Source organism: Scyliorhinus torazame, chromosome 14 (genome assembly GCF_047496885.1).
Source record: "Scyliorhinus torazame isolate Kashiwa2021f chromosome 14, sScyTor2.1, whole genome shotgun sequence".
NCBI classification, from domain to species: Eukaryota; Metazoa; Chordata; class Chondrichthyes; order Carcharhiniformes; family Scyliorhinidae; genus Scyliorhinus; species Scyliorhinus torazame.
The window spans coordinates 205,519,233-205,544,142 of record NC_092720.1 but is presented as its reverse complement, the minus strand read 5'-3'; the positions used below and the strand labels follow the sequence as shown (position 1 = coordinate 205,544,142).

The window sequence follows — 24,910 nt, the reverse complement described above, 5'->3', positions numbered from 1 at the left end:
ATTGGACAACTCTTTCATGGACGATGAGCCTTTTGCGCTGTATGACAAAAGACACTCGCCATTAATGTCCTGGTGTCTCAGGAATTTGGGCTCCAGATTTTAAAAATTAGAAAGAGCAAGACTTGCAATTATCTAACACTTTTCATCACCACCAGATATTTCCAAAGTGTTTTGCAGCCAATGAAAGTGCTTATGAAGCGTAACCACTGTTGTAATGTCGGAAACACGGCTGCCAATTTGCTCACAGCAAGCAATCACCCCCCCCACCCCAGCACCCCCTCAGTGCAGCACTGATGTGTCAGCCTTGAGTGCTACGGCCCTCAAGTGGGACTCAAAACCACAACCTTGTGATTCGGAGGCAAAATTATTCCCAGCTGAGCCACGGGCAACACCTTTATTAGTGAGGGAGCCCTCCTTGTATTTGGAGGGAGGGCTGATTGGTTGGCTATGGGGTTTACAGCAGGTTTGAAGCTTGGAAGTACTTGGAGGAAGTTAATGCCTGAATTTACACAAGATAACTATTGGTGTGACAGAACCTCAATCCTGCAACAGTTGACAGTTCAAGAAAAGGATGGACGAAAGAGAACCCACGGGGGTTTATATGAACTGGTATTTTCCTCTCCATTCACCTCACGTCATTACGTTGCTTTATAGGCCCGCACCTTTTCCAATGAACTGCAAGTTCGTTCTCAAAAACATGTTGCAATCACAGCAGACCTCTTGGTGCCTTTGTGAAAGATCAGCGATCAACAGCATAGAGCATTGCCAACAATAACTGCCAGCATAGCAGCTAGCCAAAAGTACAGGAATCGAATGCTGGCGCAGTCTGCCCACACTGGAGTGATATGTCCTGGAGCAATTTCAAGGCGGCAATCTCATTGAAAGTCAGAAATGAAGTGACGCAAGATTTAGCATGAGCTTGCTTGTTTGTGCCTGCACATGCGTGATTTCTGTCAGCTATTCATTAATCAATATCTACGCCACCTAAAATACTGAATTAAAACCCAGTCTACAATTCACTCCCACAGATCCATTATCCCATGCGTAAAGCATCTGAATCCCTTCTATTCAAGTCAGGCGTGCTTTGGCAGTTTTAAAATACTAACATGTTTGCAGACCCATTCATTCACATGCGCATCCTGAACTAAATAGTGCAACTGTGGCAAAGGTTGTAGCAAGCAGATGTAAAATACAGTCCACTGTAAAATAGTACAGCTGGTTGCAGAATTTACAGGCACTTTGCCCACATCTGCTCTAAGCTTTGACAATGAGCATTGACAATCTATTTGAACCCAAGGGTATAAAGTACATCATTTGAATCTAGCAGCGCAGAAGGAGGTCACTTGGCCCATTGCGCCTGTCCTGACCCTCTGAAAGTGCTACCAGACAGTCCCATTTACCTGCTCTTTCCCCACTGCTCTCAACGTTTTATTTTTCCCTTTTTGAAGTATATCTCAATTTCCTTGCACACCTATTCGGACTGGGGTCACAAGACAGAAATTAAGAATACGCCACTGAGCTGGATTTCCTTCTCCTCTCATTTACGTCTTGTCAAGTTCAGGGGCACTGAGACTGATTCCTTGCTTGAGATCACGTGATTAATTATCAAAATCTATTTAACGCATTGTTGCTGATCTGGCCATAAAGACATCATACTTCCCAATTTCATCGTCTCAATTTATCTATGCAAATATATTTTCAAGGGTGCTGTTTCAAATGCAAAGAACTCCGAAGTAAATCTCACCAGTAGTCCAACAATTATGTAATTAGTGCCACGACAGCCATCTCCCGCCACAACCGCTTTGAGTTCTATTTTCATTGCACTTCGACCAAGGCAGGTGGTGTCAGGGTTGTTTACAGCGGAGGAGCTGGAGACAAAATGAAGAGGTTACATTACTACTTTGCAAAGTATAGGTCAGATCCTATCTGGAGCACTGTTCAGATTATCTATTGGAGAGTCTGAGCCCTTTCTCCAAGTTCCCCACACACAATGCTGAGGCAGCGCACCCAGCACGCTGTGCTGAGATTAACACAGACCTGGAGATGGAATTAAGGGACATTGCAGTGAAGCTTGGATACTTGCTGAATGGAATTCAGTGAGCCGAAAAACTGAAGCAAGTTGATTGTGCCTCCTTTGGGAAGGAACAATGCCGCAAGGTGATGGGATACAAAGGTCCAGGATTATTCACAGAATTGACCTGAGGGAGCTTCTCGGTGGCGAGTCAGGGTGTGCAAGCTCCAAATCAGGAAGTTCAGAAATACGACGTTTTCACCGAAAGGAGAATGAAATTGCGGGTTAACTTGGAAGCAGGCAGCATAAATAAGAACAAGGGCAGCGGACACATTGGAACACCGCTACCTGTACGTTCCTCTTCAAAACACTCACCGTCCTGACTTGGAAATATATCATAGAATTCATAGAATTTACAGTGCAGGAGGAGGCCATTCGACACATCGAGTCTGCACCGGCTCTTCGAAAGAGCACTCTACTTAAGCCCATGCCTCCACCCTATCCCTGTAACCCAGTAACCCCACCTCACCTTTTTTGGACACTAAGGGCAATTTAGCATGGCCAATCCGCCTAACCCTGCACGTCTTTGGACTGTGGGAGGAAACCGGAGCACCCGGAGGAAATCCACGGAGACATGGGGAGAACGTGCAGACTCCGCACAGACAGTGACCCAAGCCGGGAATCGAACCTGGGACCCTGGAGCTGCGAAGCAACTGTGCTAACCACTGTGCTACCGTGCTGCCCTATCGCTGCTCCTTCACTGTCGCTGGCCCAAAACCTGAGACTCCCCAACAGCACTGGGTGTACCTACACCACATGGACTGCAGCATTTCAAGAAGCCGGCTCATATCCCAAGAACAAATAAAAAGAAATAGTTCCTTTAGAAAGAAGGAACTTGGAGATATAATTTAAAGTTGGGTTGATATCTGAGAGAGAGGAGAGTTTAACGAAGAACGGAAAATACTCGGCGGGTCAGACAGCACCTGTGAAGAGAAAATAATTTACGTTTCAGGTTCAATTCTGATGACAGATTCCACAGATTCTGCCTGACCTGCTGAGTTTTTTTTACAGCGTTTTGTTCATCATTTAGATTTCCACCATCTCTGCCGAGGATCCGGGTTCGATGCCTGCCCTGGGTCATGGTCCACGTGGAGTTTGCACATTCTCCTCGTGCCTTCGTGGGTCTCCCCCCCACAACCCAAAAAGATGTGCAGGGTAGGTGAATTGGCCACGCTAAATTGCCGCTTAATTGGGGAAAAAAACGACTGGATACTCTAAATTTATTTAAAAAAAAGATTTCCAACATGAATGTGGATTACAGGGTCAACGGCAGGGTTCTGAGGAATGTGGAGGAACAGAGAGATCTTGGGGGGGTTCATGTCCACAGATCTCTGAAGGTTGCCACTCAAGTGGATAGAGCGGTGAAGAAGGCTTATAGTGTGTTAGCGTTTATTAACAGGGGGCTTGAGTTTAAGAGCCGCGGGGTTATGCTGCAACTATACATGACCCTGGTGAGACCACATTTGGAGTGTTGTGTGCAGTTCTGGTCACCTCATTATAGGAAGGATGTGGAAGCATTGGAAAGAGTGCAAAGGAGATTTACCAGGATGCTGCCTGGTTTGCAGGATGGGTCTTATGAGGAAAGGTTGAGGGAGCTAGGTCTTTTCTCATTGGAGCGGAGGAGGAGAAGAGGCGACTTAATAGAGGTTTATAAGATATTGAGGGGGATAGACAGAGTGGACGTTCAGAGATGTAGCTGTTACAAGGGGGCATAACTATAAGATTCAAGGTGGAAGATATAGGAGGGATGTCCGAGGTCAGTTCTTTACTCAGAGAGTGGTTAGTGCGTGGAATGGACTGCCTGCTGTGATAGTGCAGTCGGACACTTTAGGAAATTTCAAGCGGTTATTGCATAGGCACATGGAGCACACCAGAATGACAAGGGAGTGGGATAGCTTGATCTTGGTTTCGGACAATGCTCGGCACAACATCGAGGGCCGACGGGCCTGTTCTGTGCTGTACTGTTCTATGTTCTACCTGCAACATTTTGCTTTTGTATCAGATGGAGAGGAGTGCTTGACGGATCAAATATATTGTTTCTGTCCCTGAAACGAGGGATCAAAAACCTTAAGGGGTAAGGCCAGACTGCTTAAAAATACCTGTCGCTCCTGGGTCTTACGAATAATTCTGAATGAATCCTTTTCTAACTGATTAATGCAAAAAATGTTCTGTGAATAAACAAGGTCTGCTGTTGTCCAGAAGAGAACTTTGCCCTGATAATGTCTTATCATCAAAAACTTTAACCTGTGTAGATTGTGCTGTCAGGATTTTCAGTGGTATGCTTGCTCATGTTTCAGGCTTGATTTTACTCCTCATCTCATTCATTCAGCTGTGTGAGTGCTGACGTTCCTCATTGACCATTTGCATATTTCCTTTCTGATTTTTCTTACTCCTCTCTAAATCCATGCAGCAGAGCAGAAAGCAGTACCTGTGAATCTGAATACCCATTGAGAATCAGCCATGGTTTGTCCATGCTCTTCACGTCGACTTTTTTTTACATAAGTACCTGTGTTATTTTAACTGACCCAAGATTAATCCTGCACAGCACTGCTATTTTTAACAAGCGAAAATGTTGGAGACATTCAGCGCGGCCCACGGCATCTGAGGAGAGGGAAAAAGATTTGATGCTTCACCGGGTCCACTGGAGCTGGAAGATGTTAAAAACTCAACAGCTTTAATGAAAGTGTACAGCATAAAGGAGGTGGTGAGAGTGAACAACAGAACAAAAGAGCAAGATACTGTGGAGGGCAGAGTTATTAAATAGTTTGACTCAAGAATAAATGCCAAAAGTGATAAAAGGGACTAGTAAAGTAACGATGGAGCTAACGTTGGTTAGCTCAGTTGGTTGGACGGCTGTTCGTGATGCAGAGCGACGCCAACAGGGTGGGTTCAAATCCCGTACTGGCTGAGGTTATTCGTGAAGGCATCTGCCTCCTCAACTTTGTTCCTTGCTTTGAGGTATGGTGACCCTCCATCACCCAGCTCTCTCATACGGAAAAGCAACCTATGGTCCTCTTTAGATATGCTCCGGTCTGTGAGAAAATGAGGTTATGATTTGAAATTGTGGACTTTGATGTAAAATGCCAGTTCTGTGAGCTTCGGTTGAGCTGTTGCCGTCTGCATTGCTGTGATCGGCATTTGGGAATAGGTGAAGTAGGAAGATTTGGAAGATGCACTCTTGTTTTTAGACTCCTGTTGGCAATATTTCTTTGAGGGATTGTCACCCCAATGGAATTGTGAACTTTGTAGTGAACAGGAACTTGGCTGGCTTCAGCATTATACAGTGATTACCAGCTGACTTATTTGTCTATTTTGGAATTTTTGTACAGCTGCGAGTTGTCAACGGCCAAGTTGCAAGTCTGCCATCTTCCCCCTTTGAGCTGGCAACAATTTGCTAGGTCAAACGCAGGCTGTTTCATTGCAACATTTGGCTCCTGCTGCATTTCCCACCCCCTCGAAAACAACACTCTCCAGGGCAGTTCCAACATAGATTGACGTGACGCTGATTCAGCAATGCCCTGTCTAGGTCTGCCAGGTTAAGTTTATTGTTATTTCTTCCATGTTGTGTGGCTGTTGCTGACAAGATCAGCATTTGTTGGCCCTCACCCCTATTTGCCCCTTGATAAGGTGGTGGGGGGCTGTCTTCTTGAACTGAGTGGCTTGCCAGGCCATTTCGGAATGCAGCTTGTCAATCACACTTGCTGTGGATCTGGTGTCTTATGTAGGCCAGACCAGGTAAGGATGGCAGATTTCCTTCCCCAAAGGACATTGTTGAACCAGATGGGTGTTTACAGCATTCGGTGACATGGTCAACATTACAGTGATCGGTTTTCAGTTCCAGATTATAATTCACTTGAATTTGAATTCTACGTGCTGCTGCCATGGAATCTGAACCTGTGTCCCAAGAACATTAGCCTTGGCGTTTGTGTTGTTCAAGTGACATTATCACTCTGCTACTGCCTATACCTTGTGTTAGCAACAGCATAAGCTTCCTTCCGTACTGACATAATCATTAACTCACTGTTCAGGTGCAACACCTATTTTAAGTGGATGAAAAGCTCTAACTGAACACTTCCAGCTCAGAAAAAAGCTCCCTCTGCTCTGCTCCATCAAATACTCTCGGATCTTGTACAACATGAATTGCCACCGTAAAGGTCCTTCTAATCTACTCTGTCCCATCACACGGTCGTAGGACAGTTGAAGCTTGAGTTGATGGAGTCTAAAACGTCTTTTTGATCTGTCCAAACAATGTGCCTCCATCTCTCAAGCATCCCCTGGCTACAGCAGTGTGAAAGATTTCCATTTCCTGCTCCATCCTCTCTCTCAGATTGCCATAGTCCCAAGTCTGACTTGCAGTTTTAATACTACTAATTGTGACCTGCATTTAACATTCAGTGACGATCTGGGGATACCACTTGACGTCTCCCGTGATCTTCCCTGTTGGCGAGTTATTGAATAAATTCTACTTTGTTTCCTACTCGTTCTGCATGAGGAAGAAAAAGCACAGATATCCTATCTGAGTCCTTGGTTCGAGCCCCAATCCTGAGACTTGAATGCATAATCCAGGCTGACGCTGGCAGTGCAGTGCTTTGCGAGTTGGTCTTCTCTTGGGTGATATGTCAAAGCAAGACCCCTGCCAGATGGATTTGGAATTCCTCACGGTGTTCTGGTCAACATTCATCCCTCCGACAGCTCCCAAAATAGACAATCTGGTCATGTCTAGATGCTGTTTGGAAGAGCATGCTGTGCACAAGCTGCTGCTACATCTTTCGACATTACAACAGTGACTACACTTCAGAAGTACTTCAGTGGCTGTGGATCACTGAGTGAGATGTCCTGAGGTCGTGACAAGTGCAATATAAATCTTTCTACATGGAATAAGCCAGGCACTCCATACTGGGATTGCCATCAGCATTCCTATCCGGTTGGCTGTTGCTGCCTCAGTATGTGGAGGAATTAACTCTCCAAACAGAATTGAAGGATGCAACCAACCTTCCATGGATAGACCTGAAGTAAGATGTAGAAATATACCTGCGCAGCCCTGCGTGAGGTCGGACAACTAGTTTGATTCAGCTACCTCGATATCAATGCTGCTCTTTCACATGTGACAGAAGTAGCAAAGCACCATTGTATCTCACTGAAATCCTGATGATCACAGAGTCCTCTCTTCCACTCCATACACAATGCTGGAACCATGATGTGAAGACTCATTTGTGCAGTGCCCTCTCTCCGCTCCCAGATCTATCTGAAAGTGTGTTACGTGCACTTGATTTTGAAGTCCATTGACGATTGCCCATGCACATGCAGGGGGGCCGGGTTGGGTTTCTGTCACGGCAGTGCAATGGAAGCTTCAGATTATATTGCAGCTTCTTCACAATTCTGTTTACCAGATGCAAGCATTTAACGGAAACCCCTAGAGTTGATTTATCCCCTGCTTGGATTGGAATTGACGCTTTGGCTGAGGTCTGCAAAATGCTGCAGAGGAATGTTGACCGAAACCAAATGCCTGAGAGAGATTGTTCACAACACAATGTATCTGCGGCCCAGTGGCATGTCCTGGATGGTTGGCTCAAAATGTTTGCCTTCCGAGCGCAGGAAACCCTGACATGAACCACATTGAAGCCTGTCTGGAATACACTGTGCAGTGACCAGTGTGCAGTTTTGGTCTCTTCACCTAAGAAAGAGTATACTTGCCTGAGAGTACGCACCGGAAGTTTACTAGGCTGATCCCTGGGATCAAAGGATTGCCCTGTGAGGGGAGATGAAGTAGAGTTTCTGGAGTTTAAAAGGATGAGAGATGAACTCATTGGAAGATGTAAGATTATAAAAGGACTTGACAGGGTAGATGCTGGCAGAATGTTTCCTCTAGCTGAAGAATCGAGAACTAAGGCGGAGGTAGTAGCATTCTCCATCTAAGACGTTGGCCATTTAGGATGGCTGTGAATAGAATTTTCTTCCACCTATCATAGAATTTTCTTCGCTCAAAGGGGAGTGAATTTTTGGAAATCTCTAACATGGAGCGCTGTAAATGCTCATCGTTGAGCATATTCAAGTACGGTATTAATTGATTTCCTTCGTCTCCAAAAAATCTCGGATGGGGATGGTGCGAGAAGGCCTAATTATGGTGGACGATCAACTATGACCCTTTTGAACGGTGGAGCAGGCTCGAAGGTCCGAGTGGTCTACCCATGCCTCTATTTCTTATGTGCACATGGGCCACCTTCCTACCTTGTGGTATAGTAGGCTGACATTCCCAGGTGGGGTGACCCATACAGGTGCATCGAGGCTGGGAGTGGCTGCTTATTTTGTGATTGGTGCTTTTTTCCTTCCTTCCGTCCCACTTGCACTCCTGAAGAGTGACGGATCATCGGCGGATTTGCACATCAATGTGGAACAGAGTCCCATCCAGGTAACTTTGCATTCTCTGCCTTTCCTTTTTAACCAACCCCCCACCCCAATCTATTTTTCTCTTTTCCCCTCCCTAGCCCATCTTGTTAATCCATTCCAGCCATTGACCACACTTTCTTCCGCCTCAATCATCCATGCTACTTGTAGGTGGATGCGCAATGAGCAGAGACTGCGTACAGCAGAGTGCAAGTTGGTATGTAGCTCATTCCCCAGCCTCGGTATCCATGGAAACGGTGAGGGTGAAGAATAGGTTTGGATGGTGATTTATTGAGAGAACTTGGAAGTAGGAATCCGTCATCGAATTTATATTTGCGCTGTGGCCACACCTCAGCTTTTGCATTTCCGATTATGGACACAGCTTTCCAGTTAGTTTTGTAAACTTTAGGCACCTTCATTGCGTGTTTAAACTGTTTGATATGGCAGTCACGCTTGTCATGTTTCACACCACCTCAGCGTCATTTCTATAATCCTATTGCCGTTAGTCTGAACCATTTTGGGATTCCGTCTCTCCGGCACAGCCTTGGAAGCTACTTTGCTGTTTGCTGGTCTTCTGTATTCTTGTTTATTTTTGATATCTGTTTCATTTTCTTATTTTTTTAGTTTATTGAGTCTTTAGTCTAAAAACTTCAGTGAATTTTGGAAGAGTGTGCCTCCTTGCGTGGATGTTAATGATCACATGGCGCAATTGCGAAGGAGCAGTTTCCCCGAGCATGTGGTCAATATTTGCCTCGTGAACATTACTAAAAATAAAATGATCTAATCTCTATCACATTGACGTTTGTGAGCACATGCTGTGCACTGTTTAACTGCTGTTTCTTGCATTACAACAGTAACTACACTTCAAAAGTTCTTTTTTAAAAAAATATATTTTATTCAAGATTTTTTAGCCAAACATAACAGCACATGGTTTTTCTTTTAAACAACAATAAAGCAATATAAATAACAGTGGCCAGTTTTAAACAAGTAAATAAATAATATATAAACAAAAACAAAACTAAATGGCAACTGCCTTGTCAAAAATAGTTACTCTCCAAAAATACAATCCAACAGTCCAATATACATTACCTATAACAAATGGCTATACATGTACAATGACATCCCTAAGAGCCCGCCCGGATCTCCCCCCCCCCCCCCCCCCCCCCCCCCCCCCCCCGGGTTGCTGCTGTTGTCTTTCTTTCTTTTCATTCCCTCTATCGTTCTGTGAGGTAGTTGACGAACGGTTGCCACCGCCTGGTGAACCCTTGAGCCGAACCCCTTAATACGAACTTGATCCGTTCTAACTTTATAAACCCTGCCATGTCGTTTATCCAGGTCTCCACGCCCGGGGGTTTGGCTTCCTTCCACATAAGCAATATCCTGCGCCGGGCTACTAGGGACGCAAAGGCCAAAACATCAGCCTCTCTCGCCTCCTGCACTCCCGGCTCTTCTGCAACCCCGAATATAGCCAACCCCCAGCTTGGCTCGACCCGGACCCCCACCACCTTCGAAAGCACCTTCGCCACCCCCACCCAGAACCCCTGTAATGCCGGACATGACCAGAACATGTGGGTGTGATTCGCTGGGCTTCTCGAGCATCTCCCGAGGATAGGTATTATCCTCTACCCCGAAAAATATTGCCGTGCTCCAGTCATATGCGCCCTGTGTAGAACCTTGAATTGTATCAGACTTAGCCTGGCACACGAGGACGACGAGTTTACCCTACGTAGGGCATCAGCCCACAGCCCCTCCTCAATCTCCTCCCCCAGCTCTTCCCATTTCCCTTTCAGCTCATCTACCATGATCTCCCCCCCCCTTGTCCCTCATTTCCCTGTATATGTCCGACACCCTACCATCCCCCACCCATGTCTCTGAGATCACTCTATCCTGCACCTCCTGCGTCGGGAACTGCGGGAATTCCCTCACCTGTAGGCCTCGCAAAAGCCCTCAGTTGCATATACCAAAATGCATTCCCTTGGGGCAACCCATATTTTTCCGTCAGCGCTCCCAGACTCGCAAACGTCCCATCTACGAACAGATCTCTCAATTGTACTACCCCAGCTCTTTGCCATGCTCCAAATCCCCCATCCATTCTCCCCGGAATAAACCTATGGTTATTTCTTATCGGGGACCGCACCAAGGCTCCCGTCCTTCCCCCATGCCGTCTCCACTGCCCCCAAATTTTTAATGTTGCCACCACCACCGGGCTTGTAGTGTATTTCTTCGGTGAGAACGGTAACGGTGCCGTCACCATTGCTTGTAAGCTGGTCCCCTTGCAGGACGCCCTCTCCAATCTCTTCCACGCCGCTCCCTCCCCTTCTCCCATCCACTTACACACCATTGAAATATTGGCGGCCCAGTAATAATCATTTAGGCTCGGTAGTGCCAACCCCCCCCCTATCCCTACTACGCTGCAAGAACCCCCTCCTCACTCTCGGGGTCTTGCCGGCCCACACAAAACTCATAATGCTTTTCTCAATTCTCTTAAAAAAAAGCCTTCGTGACCATCACCGGGAGGCACTGAAACGCAAAGAGGAATCTCGGGAGAACCACCATTTTAACCGCCTGCACCCTACCCACCAGTGACAGGGACACCATGTCCCATCTCTTGAAGTCCTCCTCCATCTGTTCCACCAATCGTGTTAAATTAAGCCAGTGCAAGGTTCCCCAATTCTTGGCTATCTGAATCCCCAAGTATCGGAAGTCTCTTGTTACCTTCCTCAGCGGTAAATCCTCTATTTCCCTGCTCTGCTCCCCCGGATGCACCACAAACAACTCACTTTTCCCCATGTTCAATTTATACCCCGAAAACTCCCCAAACTCCCCCAGTATCCGCATTATCTCTGGCATCCCCTCCACCGGGTCCGCCACATACAACAACAAATCATCCGCATACAGAGATACCCGGTGTTCTTCTCCTCCCCTAAACACTCCCCTCCACTTCCTGGAACCCCTCCGTGCCATGGCCAGGGGCTCAATCGGCAGTGCAAACAATAACGGAGACAGGGGACATCCCTTCCTCGTCCCTCTGTAAAGCCGGAAATAATCAGACCCCCGTCCATTTGTGACCACGCTCGCCATCGGGGCCCTATACAGCAGCGGTACCCATCCGATATACCCATCTCCAAAGCCAAATCTCCTCAGCACCTCCCTCAGATAATCCCACTCCACTCTATCAAATGCTTTCTCGGCATCCACCGCCACCACTATCTCCGCTTCCCCCTCTGGCGGGGGCATCATCATTACCCCTAGCAACCTCCGTATGTTCGTGTTCAGCTGTCTCCCCTTCACAAACCCAGTCTGGTCCTCATGTACCACCCCCGGGACACAGTCCTCTATCCTCGTCGCCATTACCTTGGCCAGAATCTTAGCATCCACATTTAAAAGAGAAATGGGCCTATAGGACCCGCATTGCAGCGGGTCTTTTTCCTTCTTTAGGAGGAGCGATATCTGCCTCTGACATAGTCGGGGGCAACTGCCCCCTTTCCCTAGCCTCATTAAAGGTTCTCGTCAGAAGCGGGGCCAGCAAGTCCATATACTTCCTATAAAATTCCACCGGGAATCCGTCTGGTCCCGGGGCCTTCCTCGCCTGCATGCTCCCAATCCCTTTCACTACCTCCTCCATCTCAATCTGTGCTCCCAGTCCCGCCCTCTCCTGCTCCTCCACCTTAGGGAATTCCAGCTGATCCAGAAAGCACATCATTCTCTCCTTCCCTTCCGGGGGCGGAGCTTTATATAATCTTTCGTAGAATACCTTGAACACCCCATTTACTCTCTCCGCTCCCCGCTCCATCTCTCCCTCCTCGTCTCTCATCCCCCTATCTCCCTCGCTGCTCCCCTCTTCCTCAGTTGGTGGGCCAACAACCGGCTCGCCTTCTCCCCATATTCATACTGTACACCTTGTGCCTTCCTCCATTGTGCCTCTGCATTACCCGTAGTCAACAAGTCAAATTCTACATGTAGCCTTTGCCTTTCCCTGTACAGTCCCTCCTCCGGTGCCTCCGCATATTGTCTGTCCACCCTCAAAAGTTCTTTCAACAACCGCTCCCTTTCTCTACCCTCCTGCTTTCCTTTATGTGCCCTAATAGATATCAGCTCCCCTCTAACCACTGCCTTCAACACCTCCCAGACCACTCCTACCTGAACCTCCCCATTGTCGTTAAGTACCTTTCAATACACCCCCTCACCCTTAAACATATCCCCTCATCTGCCAATAGTCCCATGTCCATTCTCCAGGGTGGTTGCTGTTCTTTTTCCTCCCCTATCTCCAGGTCCACCCAATGTGGAGCGTGGTCCGAGATAACTATTGCCGTGTACTCCGTCCCTGTCACCTTCGGGATCAGCGCCCTTCCCAATACAAAAAAGTCTATCCGTGAATATACTTTATGGTCATTGGAGAAAAACGAGAACTCCTTACTCCTAGGCCTGCTAAATCTCCAGGGGTCTACTCCTCATCTGCTCCATAAAGTCCTTGAGCACCCTAGCTGCAGCCGGCCTCCTCCTGGTCCTGGACCTCGATCTGTCCAGCCCTGGGTCCAGCACCGTATTGAAGTCTCCCCCCATTACCAACTTTCCCGCCTCTAGGTCCGGGATACGTCCCAACATTCGCCTCATAAAATTGGCATCATCCCAGTTCGGGGCATATACGTTCACTAGAACCACCGCCTCCCCTTGCAATCTGCCACTCACCATCACGTATCTACCCCCGCTATCCGCCACTATGATCTTTGCCTCAAACAGTACCCGTTTCCCCACTAATATAGCCACCCCCCTGTTCTTTGCGTCTAACCCCGAATGAAACACCTGCCCTACCCATCCTTTGCGTAGTCTGACCTGGTCTATCAGTTTCAAATGCGGCTCCTGCAACATAACCACATCTGCTTTTAATTTCTTTAGGTGTGCGAGTACCCATGCCCTTTTAATCGGCCCGTTCAGCCCCCTCACGTTCCACGTGATCAGCCGGGTTGGGGGGCTCTTTACCCCCCCTTGTCGACTAGCCATCCCCTTTTTTAATCCAGCTCCTCCCCCGGTTCCCACGTAGCTGTATCTCCCCCCGACGGCGCCCTCCCGCCTCGACCACCCCACCCCGTACCAGCTCCCCCTTCTCCCCAGCAGCAGCAACCCAGTTAATCCCCCCTCTCTCCCCCCCCCCCCCCCCCCGCTAGATCCTCTTCTAGCGTAATTGCACCCCCCATGTTGCTCCCAGAAGTCAGCAAACTCTGGCTGACCTCGGCTTCCCCCCGTGACCTCGGCCCCGACTGTGCGAGGCCCCCTCCTTCCTGCTTCCCTGTTCCCGCCAAGATTACCATAGCGCGGGAACAAAGCCCGCGTTTCCCACTTGGTCCCACCCCTAATGGCCGGGGCCCACAATTCCTCATCCTTCCCCCCCCACCCCCACCCCCCACGACATGGGGAAGAGAGAAAAGTTACAGGGTCGCAAGATTAACAACTTGAGAAATCATCCCTTCCCCCTTTTCCCCCCCCTTCACCCCATGTAATCACACCACCACTTTGTCCCAAACGTTCTCTTTCTGGCCCTCCTATTCCAGCTGCTCCTCCACAATAAATGTCCACGCCTCTTCTGCCGTCTCAAAGTAGTGGTGCTTCCCTTGGTGTGTGACCCACAGTCTTGCCGGTTGCAGCATTCCAAATTTGACCTTCCTTTTGTGAAGCACCGCCTTGGCCCGATTGAAACTTGCCCTCCTTCTCGCCACCTCCGCACTCCAATCTTGATATACGCGGATCACCGCGTTCTCCCACCTACTGTTCCGAGTTTTCTTCGCCCATCTGAGGACCATCTCTCTGTCATTATATCGGAGAAATCTCACCACTATGGCTCGAGGTATTTCTCCAGCCCTCGGTCTTCGCGACATAACTCGATAAGCTTCCTCCACCTCCAATGGGCCCGTCGGGGCCTCCGATCCCATTAACGAGTGAAGCATCGTGCTCACATATGGCCCGACGTCCGCCCCCTCCGCACCTTCGGGAAGACCAAGAATCCTTAAATTCTTCCTCCTCGCATTATTCTCCAGCACCTCCAGCCTTTCCACACACCTTTTTGTGTTGTGCCTCGTGCATCTCTGTCTTCACCACCAGGCCCTGTATTTCGTCTTCATTATCAGCGGCCTTTGCCTTCATGACCCGAAGCTCCTGCTCCTGGGTCTTTTGTTCCTCCTTTAGCCTGTAATATTGGGGCCAGCAGCTCCTTCTTCTTCTCCTTTTTAAGTTCTTCCACACAGCGCCGCAGGAACTCTTGTTGGTCAGGGCCCCATACTAGATGGCCACATTCCGACGCCATCTTGCTTTGTGCTTGCTTTCCTTGCCGCTGCTCTAGAGGATTCTCCGCAATCCGGCCACCTTCCTCTCCTTTTTCCATCTGTGTCCAGGGGGAATTCCCTTCTGGTTTACCGCGCAGTGTTTTTAGCCGTTAAAATTGCCGTTGGGGCTCCTATTAAAAGCCCAAAAGTCCGTTCCACCGGGAGCTGCTGAAACGTGCGACTTAGCTGGTCATCGCCGCACCCGGAAGTCCACTTCAAAAGTTCTTAATTGACTGTAGACCACTTTGGAAAGTCATTAGGTTGTGAACGGTGCGGTATAAATGCAAGTCTTTTGCTTTCTTAAAAGCATGACATGCTCGCGTACTTGGTGCAAGTTTTCAGCCTTTAGGAACGACAAACATCTCCTGAAAATCTTAATTCTGTCGAACAAATACACTTCTCCCGAACAAATGCCCTGTCCTAACTTCTGAAGGACAACGTTACTCCATATCTGAGAAGAAGACAGCGCTATCTTTGCCAAAACATACTCGAGGTATACACTATAATTGAAATAGAAATACGATGCCCTTGGGTGGGGGGCTTCCCAAGGCCTGGTTTGAAATGTAGAGAGAGAGAGACGGTAGATTGAATGGATGTGGATGCTAACTTTGAGGTGAGTAAATGCTTCAGATAATGTGGTGGTGCTGGTTGATGCGGGCTTGGAAACCACCCCCAAACCACTGTATTTGTCCTGGGTTAACCAATCTTACTTGTTATGGTGGAGTATGGCAATTATCCTGATGCCCCTTCACTAGGGAGGACCATAAGAAGTTAGCCCAATTGCGCTCTGCTTTTAATGACAATCACTGGAAAGTGTGTATGCGTGTGAATCTTGACTACCAACACGTGAATTGGGAAGAGCTGAAACTTTCAAGTTATCCCTTACGATGAGACCTTTTGTGAACTGCAGCAGGTTGATGGGTTGGGTGTTGTGGTGGCACTGTGTTATGTCAGATGTCGGGAGGTTACAGTCTTGTATTAGATTCCGCTCTCACCCGGGGGAGAGGGGTTAGGGATGGACAACAAATGCTGGCCTAGCCAGTGAAGGCCACATCCCGTAAAAAAATTATTTTAACAAATGAGAAGCTGGATCAGATGTGATGAAGTATAGGGTGGGAGCTTCATGCAGAGCATAAATAACGGTGTACACCGTTTCTGTGCTGTAAATTCATAGATAATTGGATGAAAATAGTGACGCTGGGACTGCATTCGTTTTCCCACAGGTTTATGCAGACCTAATGAATTTCCATCCCCAATTCCTGCATGTCTCCTTCATCCCCCACCCCATATCAGCCATTCCCTTACTAAGAAATGGGAGCCATTTTCCTTTCCCCTTGTAAGGCAAACCTGCAGCCAAGGCGGCTCTGTGCCGACAGCTGGTTTAGCACTTTACCTGCGAGAAAGTGGATTCTGGCCGCATACCAATCGGTGCCACCGTTGCCATTGTTGATTTGTACAGACCTTGCTGCTGTGATTCGGGAAGAAGTGAACACGGAGTGTTCCGGAAGCGACTTGAAATTAAAATTGCTGATTGTCACAAGTAGGTTTCAAATGAAGTTACTGTGAAAAGCCCCTAGTCGCCGCATTTCGGCACCTGTTCGGGGAGGCTGGTACGGGAATTGAACCGTGCTGCTGGCCTGCCTTGGTCTGCGTTAAAAGCCAGCTCACAAATTCCACAGATTTCATCCCGAGCACTGCATCATTAGGTTGCAGAGTCGGCCTCATTGTCTCAGAGTGGGAGCATTTGCTTGTGATGCTTAAAATCCAAATTGCTTTGTGACTAGTCCAGGACGAAATGATGAACTATTGGTAATTTTTTTTAATGCAACGGTGAGGGGATTTCCCTCCTTGAAGGGCCGGCTTATTTTCTGACTGGTTATCAGTGGGCGCTCATTCCTCAGCTCTGCGAGGAAGACGAAAATGAATCGGTTATCAGAAGTTGACTCGATCTTGTGCATCATAGAGCACTTACTTTTCAATGCACTGGCTGACGTGTCCGGTAAAACATAGCTTCATTCTTCGTCAATGCAAGGATGTGTTGGAAGGGAATCTCGGCCTCCTGGAAATGGGGACAAGAAGTTCCCTGCTGATGATACTTGTCTTTCTGTTTTCACAGAGTGAGCCGAGAGTTCGCCTGGTGTTGGCCCAGCACATGCTGAGAGACATTCAAGGGATCTTGAACAGACTGGAGGTGAGGAGCAAGATTCTGTTTCCCGAAAACTTTGTTTAAAATGTCGTCTTTTCGAGGTGAAACCGTGTTGGGTCAGGGTTTCAGTAAAGTGTGATGGTGTCGGTCTTGGGAAATGCATTGAAACTAGAGGCCACAAATATAAGAGCGAGAAACAGCTTTACCTTGAGAGTGATGAAAACGCTGAAGACCAACAGCGCAGTATTAACGGTGAAATAGTGACATGGTAGAGTGTTAGCTAATGGATAGAGTTAGGAGTAAATTCTTGGATTGGCGAGAGATAGCTCCAGGCATCTGTGTTGGCCTCTCCTCTCTGTTTCATAAGGACATGGTGGGCATTTTATTATAGTCTGATAATGAAGCCAGACAAAAGGAGGGATGAGGTTGCTGGGGCCTGTTGGGGAGTGGGCGGTTCAACGGAGACAAGTGTGAAAAATGGCACTGTTATGAAAAACACCAGAACAGATGTGCACTAAACTGGTAAAACTTGTTAATTGAACAGATAACAAGGTGTGCTGCAATACAGATTTTAAAAAGGACAGGTTTCTGGGTTTTTATTGCTAGTGACATGAAAACAAGGGTGTGATACATCTGTACTGAACAATGTCAGTTGTCGAGTTTTGGGAAATTGCTGTACTCTGGATATTGGAGCTGTGGACATGATGCATCAGATTTATTAGGATGTATACTAGTAGTGAAAAGCTGTGGTTAAGCTGAGAGAGCACGGTATTAGTTTTCACATGTACATTGACAACGCCCAATTCTACCTCATTGCCACATCACTCAACGCTTCCACTGTTGCCAAAATATCAGACCACTTATCCCACATCCACTATTGGGAGCAAATAAATTTCATAGAATTTACAGTGCAGCAGGAGGCTATTTGGCCCATCACATCTGCACCGGCCCTTGGAAAGAGCACCCTACTTAAGACCCCACGTCCACCCTATCCCTGTAACCCAGTAACCCCACCTAACCTTTTTGGACACTCGGCAATTTAGCATGGCCAATCCACCTAACCTGCCCATCTTTGAACTGTGGGAGGAAACCGGAGCACCCGGAGGAAACCCACGCAGACACTGGGAGAGCGTGCAGACTCCGCACAGACAGTGATCCAGCGGGGAATCGAACCTGGGACCCTGGAGCTGTGAAGCAACTGTGCTAACCACTGTGCTACCGTGCCCCCACAATTTCCACAAATTAATATCGGAAAGACTGAAAGCAGTGGTTTCAGCTCCCTCTTCAAACTCCTTGTTAGCCACCGGCTCCACCCCGCTCCCTGGCAACAGCCAGATTACATCAGACTGTTCCCGATCTCGGTGTCCCATTCAATCCGGAGGTGATCCTCACACTTTGTATTCATCCCATCGCCAAAACAGCCTACTTCCACCTCCGTAACGTTGTTCGATTTCACCCTTTTGCCGCTGAAACTCTCATCCCAGTCTTTGTTGCCTCAAGATTCGACCATTCCAGTGCACCCCGAGCTGGCCTTCGAACTTCAATCCTCTGTAAACTCGAGCTTGACCATTTCTTCACACACACACTAGTCCCCTTCCTCTACCATCTCTGCCTTCACTGAACATTGGCTCCCGGTCAAGAAACACCTCGGGTTTAAAATTTTCATCTTTCGTTTTCAAATCCTTCTATGGCCTCTCGTCTCCTTCCCTCTCTCTCTCTCCGATTTTCTCCAACCCCACAATCCTCCAAGATGTCTATGCTACTCTGCTCCTGACCTCTGTTCATCCCCGATTTTAATCGCTCCATCAATGGTAACTGGTCCTTCCCCGCCTCCCTAAAACTGCCTTACTGACACCCCTTTAAAACCTATTCCTTTGACAAAGCTTTTCGTCATCTGACCGGATACCTCCATATACGCTGTTCGATGTCATACTTTGTTTTCTAATGCCTTGGGGTGCCTTATTTTATCAATGGCGCTATATCAATTTAAATTGTTGCTAGCGCAAGACTGAATCAAATGAGGGCCTTATTCATCAGGGCAAAGAAAGGCTAAAAAAGGATCTAGCGGAGGTGTCAGGGCTTTGGAGCGTGAAGATTGAAAGATTGCTTCTGCCAGTTGGTGAATCTATAGCATGCTACACTTGGGATTGAAAACGTGTAAAGAGGCAGGTTTTCTTGACCGAGAAAGGATTTCCGATTCGGGAATGCGTTCAGTCAATGATCCTTGAAGCCGAGTAAATTGCAGCATTTGATAGTAAATTAAGTGGGGAACAGAGTGGGATTAGAGTTAGACAGCTTTGATCTGAAGCTGTTGCGTCTGGGGAGATCACTGAGTTATATTGCACTGGGGCGAGGTGGTTAGTAGTTGAAGGCTCGTCACTGATAGTGGGATACATTTTTAAGAATTTAAACAATCGTGCAGTATGTACGCTAACAGAATTTGTATCAAGTGCATTTTATTACCTTAAGTGCACAGCTGGCGATAAGCTTTGTGGCATACTGTGAGTAGCGGGTGAGGTGGTATAGTGGGGAGGCAATACCTGGAAGACTAACATGGTGTGACAGACATTCTCCAGTTGATCCTGGAAGTGGCGGAGCATTTATTTTTAAATGCTGCTGGTGAGGTGGGCTATTGAGTGGCTTCATTGAATGCTGTGGAGGCTGAGAATTTGGGATCTATTCACGAGTTCATTCAAAGCTACCTGCACTCCTGAAAGCGTACAACAGTCAGTCTTATGTTCATTGCGACCAGCCTAGTATCCTTGCCCATGTAAAATGGCAGGTCTTCTTGTGTTCAGTAAGTATCTTTGCCTGTTGGATTGGATTGGATATGTTTATTGTCACGTGTACCGAGGTACAGTGAAAAGTATTTTTCTGCGAGCAGCTCAACAGATCATTAAGTACATGAGAAGAAAAGGGAATAAAAGAAAATATATAATAGGGCAACACAAGGTATACAATGTAACTACATAAACACCGGCATCGGATGAAGCATACAGGGTGTAGTGTTAATGAGGTCAGTCCACAAAAGGGTCATTTAGGAGTCTGGTAACAGCGGGGAAGAAGCTGTTTTTGAGTCTGTACGTGTGTGTTCTCAGACTTCTGTATCTCCTGCCCGATGGAAGAAGTTGGAAGAGTGAGTAAGCCGGGTGGGAGGGGTCTTTGATTATTCTGCCCACTTTCCCCAGGCAGCGGGAGGTGTAGATGGAGTCAATGGATGGGAGGCAGGTTCGTGTGATGGACTGGGCGGTGTTCACGACTCTCTGAAGTTTCTTGCGGTCCTGGGCCGAGCAGTTGCCATACCAGGCTGTGATGCAGCCAGATAGGATGCTTTCTATGGTGCATCTGTAAAAATTGGTACGGGTTAATGTGACGTAAGGGTTAATGTCTTGAATGGAAGGGGACGAAGTCCATCCCCTCTCAGACTTTGCTTACCTTGAAGTGATTGCATAGAATTGAATGCTTAGCTATAGTTACTGTTACAACCATCTGAATGTTATATGGAGACTGGGGCCTGGGGACGTTGATTATTCTATTCAGAAATGAAGCAGAAACGTCGGTCGTCTCTGTCATTAGTCAGCTGAAAGTTTCATTCCATTGTTCGACCATTGTCCTTCCAGGATTGAGACCCGAGTTCTGCCCCAAAGGCTCCCTCCCCTCACTAGACACTGCCCGCTACTGTTTAGCCCCATTGCCTTCACCCCTCGAGTCTGATGTTCAACCCCTGTCGCTACCTCATTGGGGAACCATCATTATTTGCTTTGGGTTTGTCTTTCCTTTTGCATGTCTGAACAGAAAATGAGGTGCCCTTTAAATTGTGGAAATGTCATTGGGTAAAGGTGTGTAGAAGTTTCAGGTTAACTTTCAGATTTTATTTGTGGTGAGTAGGTCATAGAAGCAGCATCAGTGTAAATGTTAAAGACAGCGATAGATGCTTGGGAGCAGAAGCAAAATATTGCATACCCAGAATCACAGAATGGTGTAGTGCATTCAGTCCATCATACTCTTCAAATAGTTGCAAACGCTGGCTCTTTGCACAGGATCCTGTAAATTATTTTCTGTAAGTATTTAGTCAGCCCTCTTTTTAAAGTTACTATAAAAACTGCTTCTGGCACCTTTCCAGTCAATGCATTCCCGTTCACAACTTTACATACATTTCCTTTTCCCACCTGCCGCATCTAGTTCTTTTGCCAATCACGTTAAGTCGGTGTTCTCTGACCAACAAAGCAAATTTTCCCGGACTTTATGAACTTCACCATTGATTTTGGATAGGTGCGGTAGTCACAGGGTAGTTGTCATGGGTGACTTTAACTTTCCAAATATTGATTGGAACCACTAATTCAAATAGTTTGGATGGGACTGTTTTTGTCCAGTGTGTGCAGGACGGTTTCCTGACACAATATGTGGATAGACCGACAAGAGGCGGGGCCACATTGGATTTGGTACTGGGTAATGAACCGGGCCAAGTGTTAGATGTGGTTGTGGGAGAGCACTTTGGAGATAGTGACCACAATTCGGTGACTTTCACTATAGCAATGGAGAGAGATAGGAACATACGGCAGGGCAAGGTTTATAACTGGGAGAAGGACGTTGCAGGTTCCGGGGTTTAAGTGTTTTAGTAAGCTCAGAGAAGGAGGCAAAAGAGGGGAGGTGTGGCGCTGCTAGTCAAGAGCAGTATTACGGTGGCGGAGAGGATGCTAGATGGGGACTCATCTTCCGAGGTATATGGGCTGAGGTTAGAAACAGGAAAGGAGAGGTCACCCTGTTGGGAGTTTTCTATAGGCCTCCAAATAGTTCGAGGGATGTAGAGGAAAGGATGGCGAGGATGATCCTGGATAAGAGCGAAAGTAACAGAGTCGTTATTATGGGAGACTTTAACTTTCCAAATATTGACTGGAAAATATATAGTTCGAGTACATTAGATGGGTCGTTTTTTGTACAGTGTGTGCAGGAGGGTTTCCTGACACAATATGTTGACAGGCCAACAAGCGGCGAGGCCACGTTGGATTTGGTTTTGGGTAATGAACCAGGCCAGGTGTTGGATTTGGAGGTAGGAGAGCACTTTGGGGACAGTGACCACAATTCGGTGACGTTTACGTTAATGATGGAAAGGGATAAGTATACACCGCAGGGCAAGAGTTATAGCTGGGGGAAGGGCGATTATGATGCCATTAGACGTGACTTGGGGGGGATAAGGTGGAGAAGTAGGCTGCAAGTGTTGGGCACACTGGATAAGTGGAGCTTGTTCAAGGATCAGCTACTGCGTGTTCTTGATAAGTATGTACCGGTCAGGCAGGGAGGAAGGCGTAGAGCGAGGGAACCGTGGTTTACCAAAGAAGTGGAATCTCTTGTTAAGAGGAAGGAGGAGGCCTATGTGAAGATGAGGTGTGAAGTTTCAGTTGGGGCGATGGATAGTTACAAGGTAGCGAGGAAGGATCTAAAGAGAGAGCTAAGACGAGCAAGGAGGGGACATGAGAAGTATTTGGCAGGTAGGATCAAGGAAAACCCAAAAGCTTTCTATAGGTATGTCAGGAATAAGCGAATGACTAGGGAAAGAGTAGGACCAGTCAAGGACAGGGATGGGAAGTTGTGCTTGGAGTCTGAAGAGAGAGGAGAGATACTAAATGAATATTTATCGTCAGTATTAACTCTGGAAAAAGATAATGTTGTGGAGGAGAATGCTGAGACCCAGGCTATTAGAATAGATGGCATTGAGGTACATAGGGAAGAGGTGTTGGCAATTCTGGACAGGCTGAAAATAGATACGTCCCCGGGGCCTGATGGGATTTATCCTAGGATTCTCTGGGAAGCCAGGGAAGAGATTGCTGGACCTTTGGCTTTGATTTTTATGTCATCATTGGCTACAGGAATAGTGCCAGAGGACTGGAGGATAGCAAATGTGGTCCCTTTGTTCAAAAAGGGGAGCAGAGACAACCCCGGCAAGTATAGACCGGTGAGCCTCACGTCTGTAGTGGGTAAAGTCTTGGAGGGGATTATAAGAGACAAGATTTACAATCATCTAGATAGGAATAATATGATCAGGGGTAGTCAGCATGGCTTTGTGAAGGGTAGGTCATGCCTCACAAACCTTATCGAGTTCTTTGAGAAGGTGACGGAACAGGTAGACGAGGGTAGAGCAGTTGATGTGGTGTATATGGATTTCAGTAAAGCGTTTGATAAGGTTCCCCACGGTAGGCTATTGCAGATAATACGGAGGCTGGGGATTGAGGGAGATTTAGAGATGTGGATCAGAAATTGGCTAGCTGAAAGAAGACAGAGGGTGGTGGTTGATGGGAAATGTTCAGAATGGAGTTCAGTTACAAGTGGCGTACCACAAGGATCTGTTCTGGGGCCGTTGCTGTTTGTCATTTTTATCAATGACCTAGAGGAGGGCGCAGAAGGGTGGGTGAGTAAATTTGCAGACGATACTAAAGTCGGTGGTGTTGTCGACAGTGTGGAAGGATGTAGCAGGTTACAGAGGGATATAGATAAGCTGCAGAGCTGGGCTGAGAGGTGGCAAATGGAGTTTAATGTAGAGAAGTGTGAGGTGATTCACTTTGGAAGGAATAACAGGAATGCGGAATATTTGGCTAATGGTAAAGTTCTTGGAAGTGTGGATGAGCAGAGGGATCTAGGTGTCCATGTACATAGATCCCTGAAAGTTGCCACCCAGGTTGATAGGGTTGTGAAGAAGGCCTATGGAGTGTTGGCCTTTATTGGTAGAGGGATTGAGTTCCGGAGTCAGGAGGTCATGTTGCAGCTGTACAAAACTCTGGTACGGCCGCATTTGGAGTATTGCGTACAGTTCTGGTCACCGCATTATAGGAAGGACGTGGAGGCTTTGGAGTGGGTGCAGAGGAGATTTACCAGGATGTTGCCTGGTATGCAGGGAAAATCTTGTGAGGAAAGGCTGATGGACTTGAGGTTGTTTTCGTTGAAGAGAAGAAGGTTAAGAGGAGACTTAATAGAGGCATACAAAATGATCAGGGGGTTAGATAGGGTGGACAGTGAGAGCCTTCTCCCGCGGATGGAAATGGCTGGCACGAGGGGACATAGCTTTAAACTGAGGGGTAATAGATATAGGACAGAGGTCAGAGGTAGGTTCTTTACGCAGACAGTAGTGAGGCCGTGGAATTCTCTACCTGCAACAGCAGTGAACTCGCCAACATTGAGGGCATTTAAAAGTTTATTGGATAAACATATGGATGATAATAGCATAGTGTAGTTTAGATGGCTTTTGTTTCGGTGCAACATCGTGGGCCGAAGGGCCTGTACTGCGCTGTATCGTTCTATGTTCTAAGGGTAATTACGATGCAATTAGGCAAGAATTGGGGAGCATAAGATGGAAACAGGAACTGTCAGGGATAGACACAATTGAGATGTGGAACTTGTTCAAGGAGCAAATATTGCGTGTCCTTGATATGTATGTCCCTGTCAGGCAGGGAGGAAATGGTCGAGTGAGGGAACCATGGTTTACAAAAGAGATTGAATGTCTTGTCAAGAGGAAGAAGGTTCAGTTAGGACATTTGCAGGATACAAGATAGCTAGGAAGGAGCTCAAAAAAGGGTTTAGGAGAGCTAGTAGGGGGCATGAGAAGTCCTTGGCAGATAGGATCAAGGAAAACCCCAAAGCTTTTTACACTTAAGTGAGGAATAAAAGAATGACCAAGGTGAAGTTAGGGCCGGTCAAGGACATTAGTGGGAACGTGTGCATGGAGTCTGTAGATATAGGAGAGGCCCTAAATTAATACTTTTCTTCAGTGTTCACAAAGGAGAGGGGCCATGTTGTTGAGGAGGATAGTGCAATACAGGCTGGTCGGCTGGAGGAGGTAGATATTCGGAAGGAAGATGTGTTAGAAATTTTGAGAAGTCTGAGGATAGATAAGTCCCCTGGGCCTGATGGGATATATTTTAGGATTGTTTGGGAGGCGAGGGATGAGATTGCAGCGCCTTTGGCTTTGATCTTTATGTCATCACTGTCTACAAGAATAGT

General features: G+C 47.3%; 1 protein-coding gene across 3 annotated transcripts in view; it reads left to right on the top strand.

Moving 5' to 3' along the window:
- Nucleotides 1-24,910, top strand: part of LOC140390377 (large proline-rich protein BAG6-like) — a 101,888-nt gene that overhangs the window by 33,527 nt on the left and 43,451 nt on the right. For all 3 annotated transcript variants that reach the window (XM_072475490.1, XM_072475488.1, XM_072475487.1), the window contains one exon: nucleotides 16,889-16,963. In XM_072475490.1, the coding sequence (XP_072331591.1) occupies nucleotides 16,889-16,963 (75 nt within the window). The remainder of the gene's footprint in view (nucleotides 1-16,888; nucleotides 16,964-24,910) is intronic.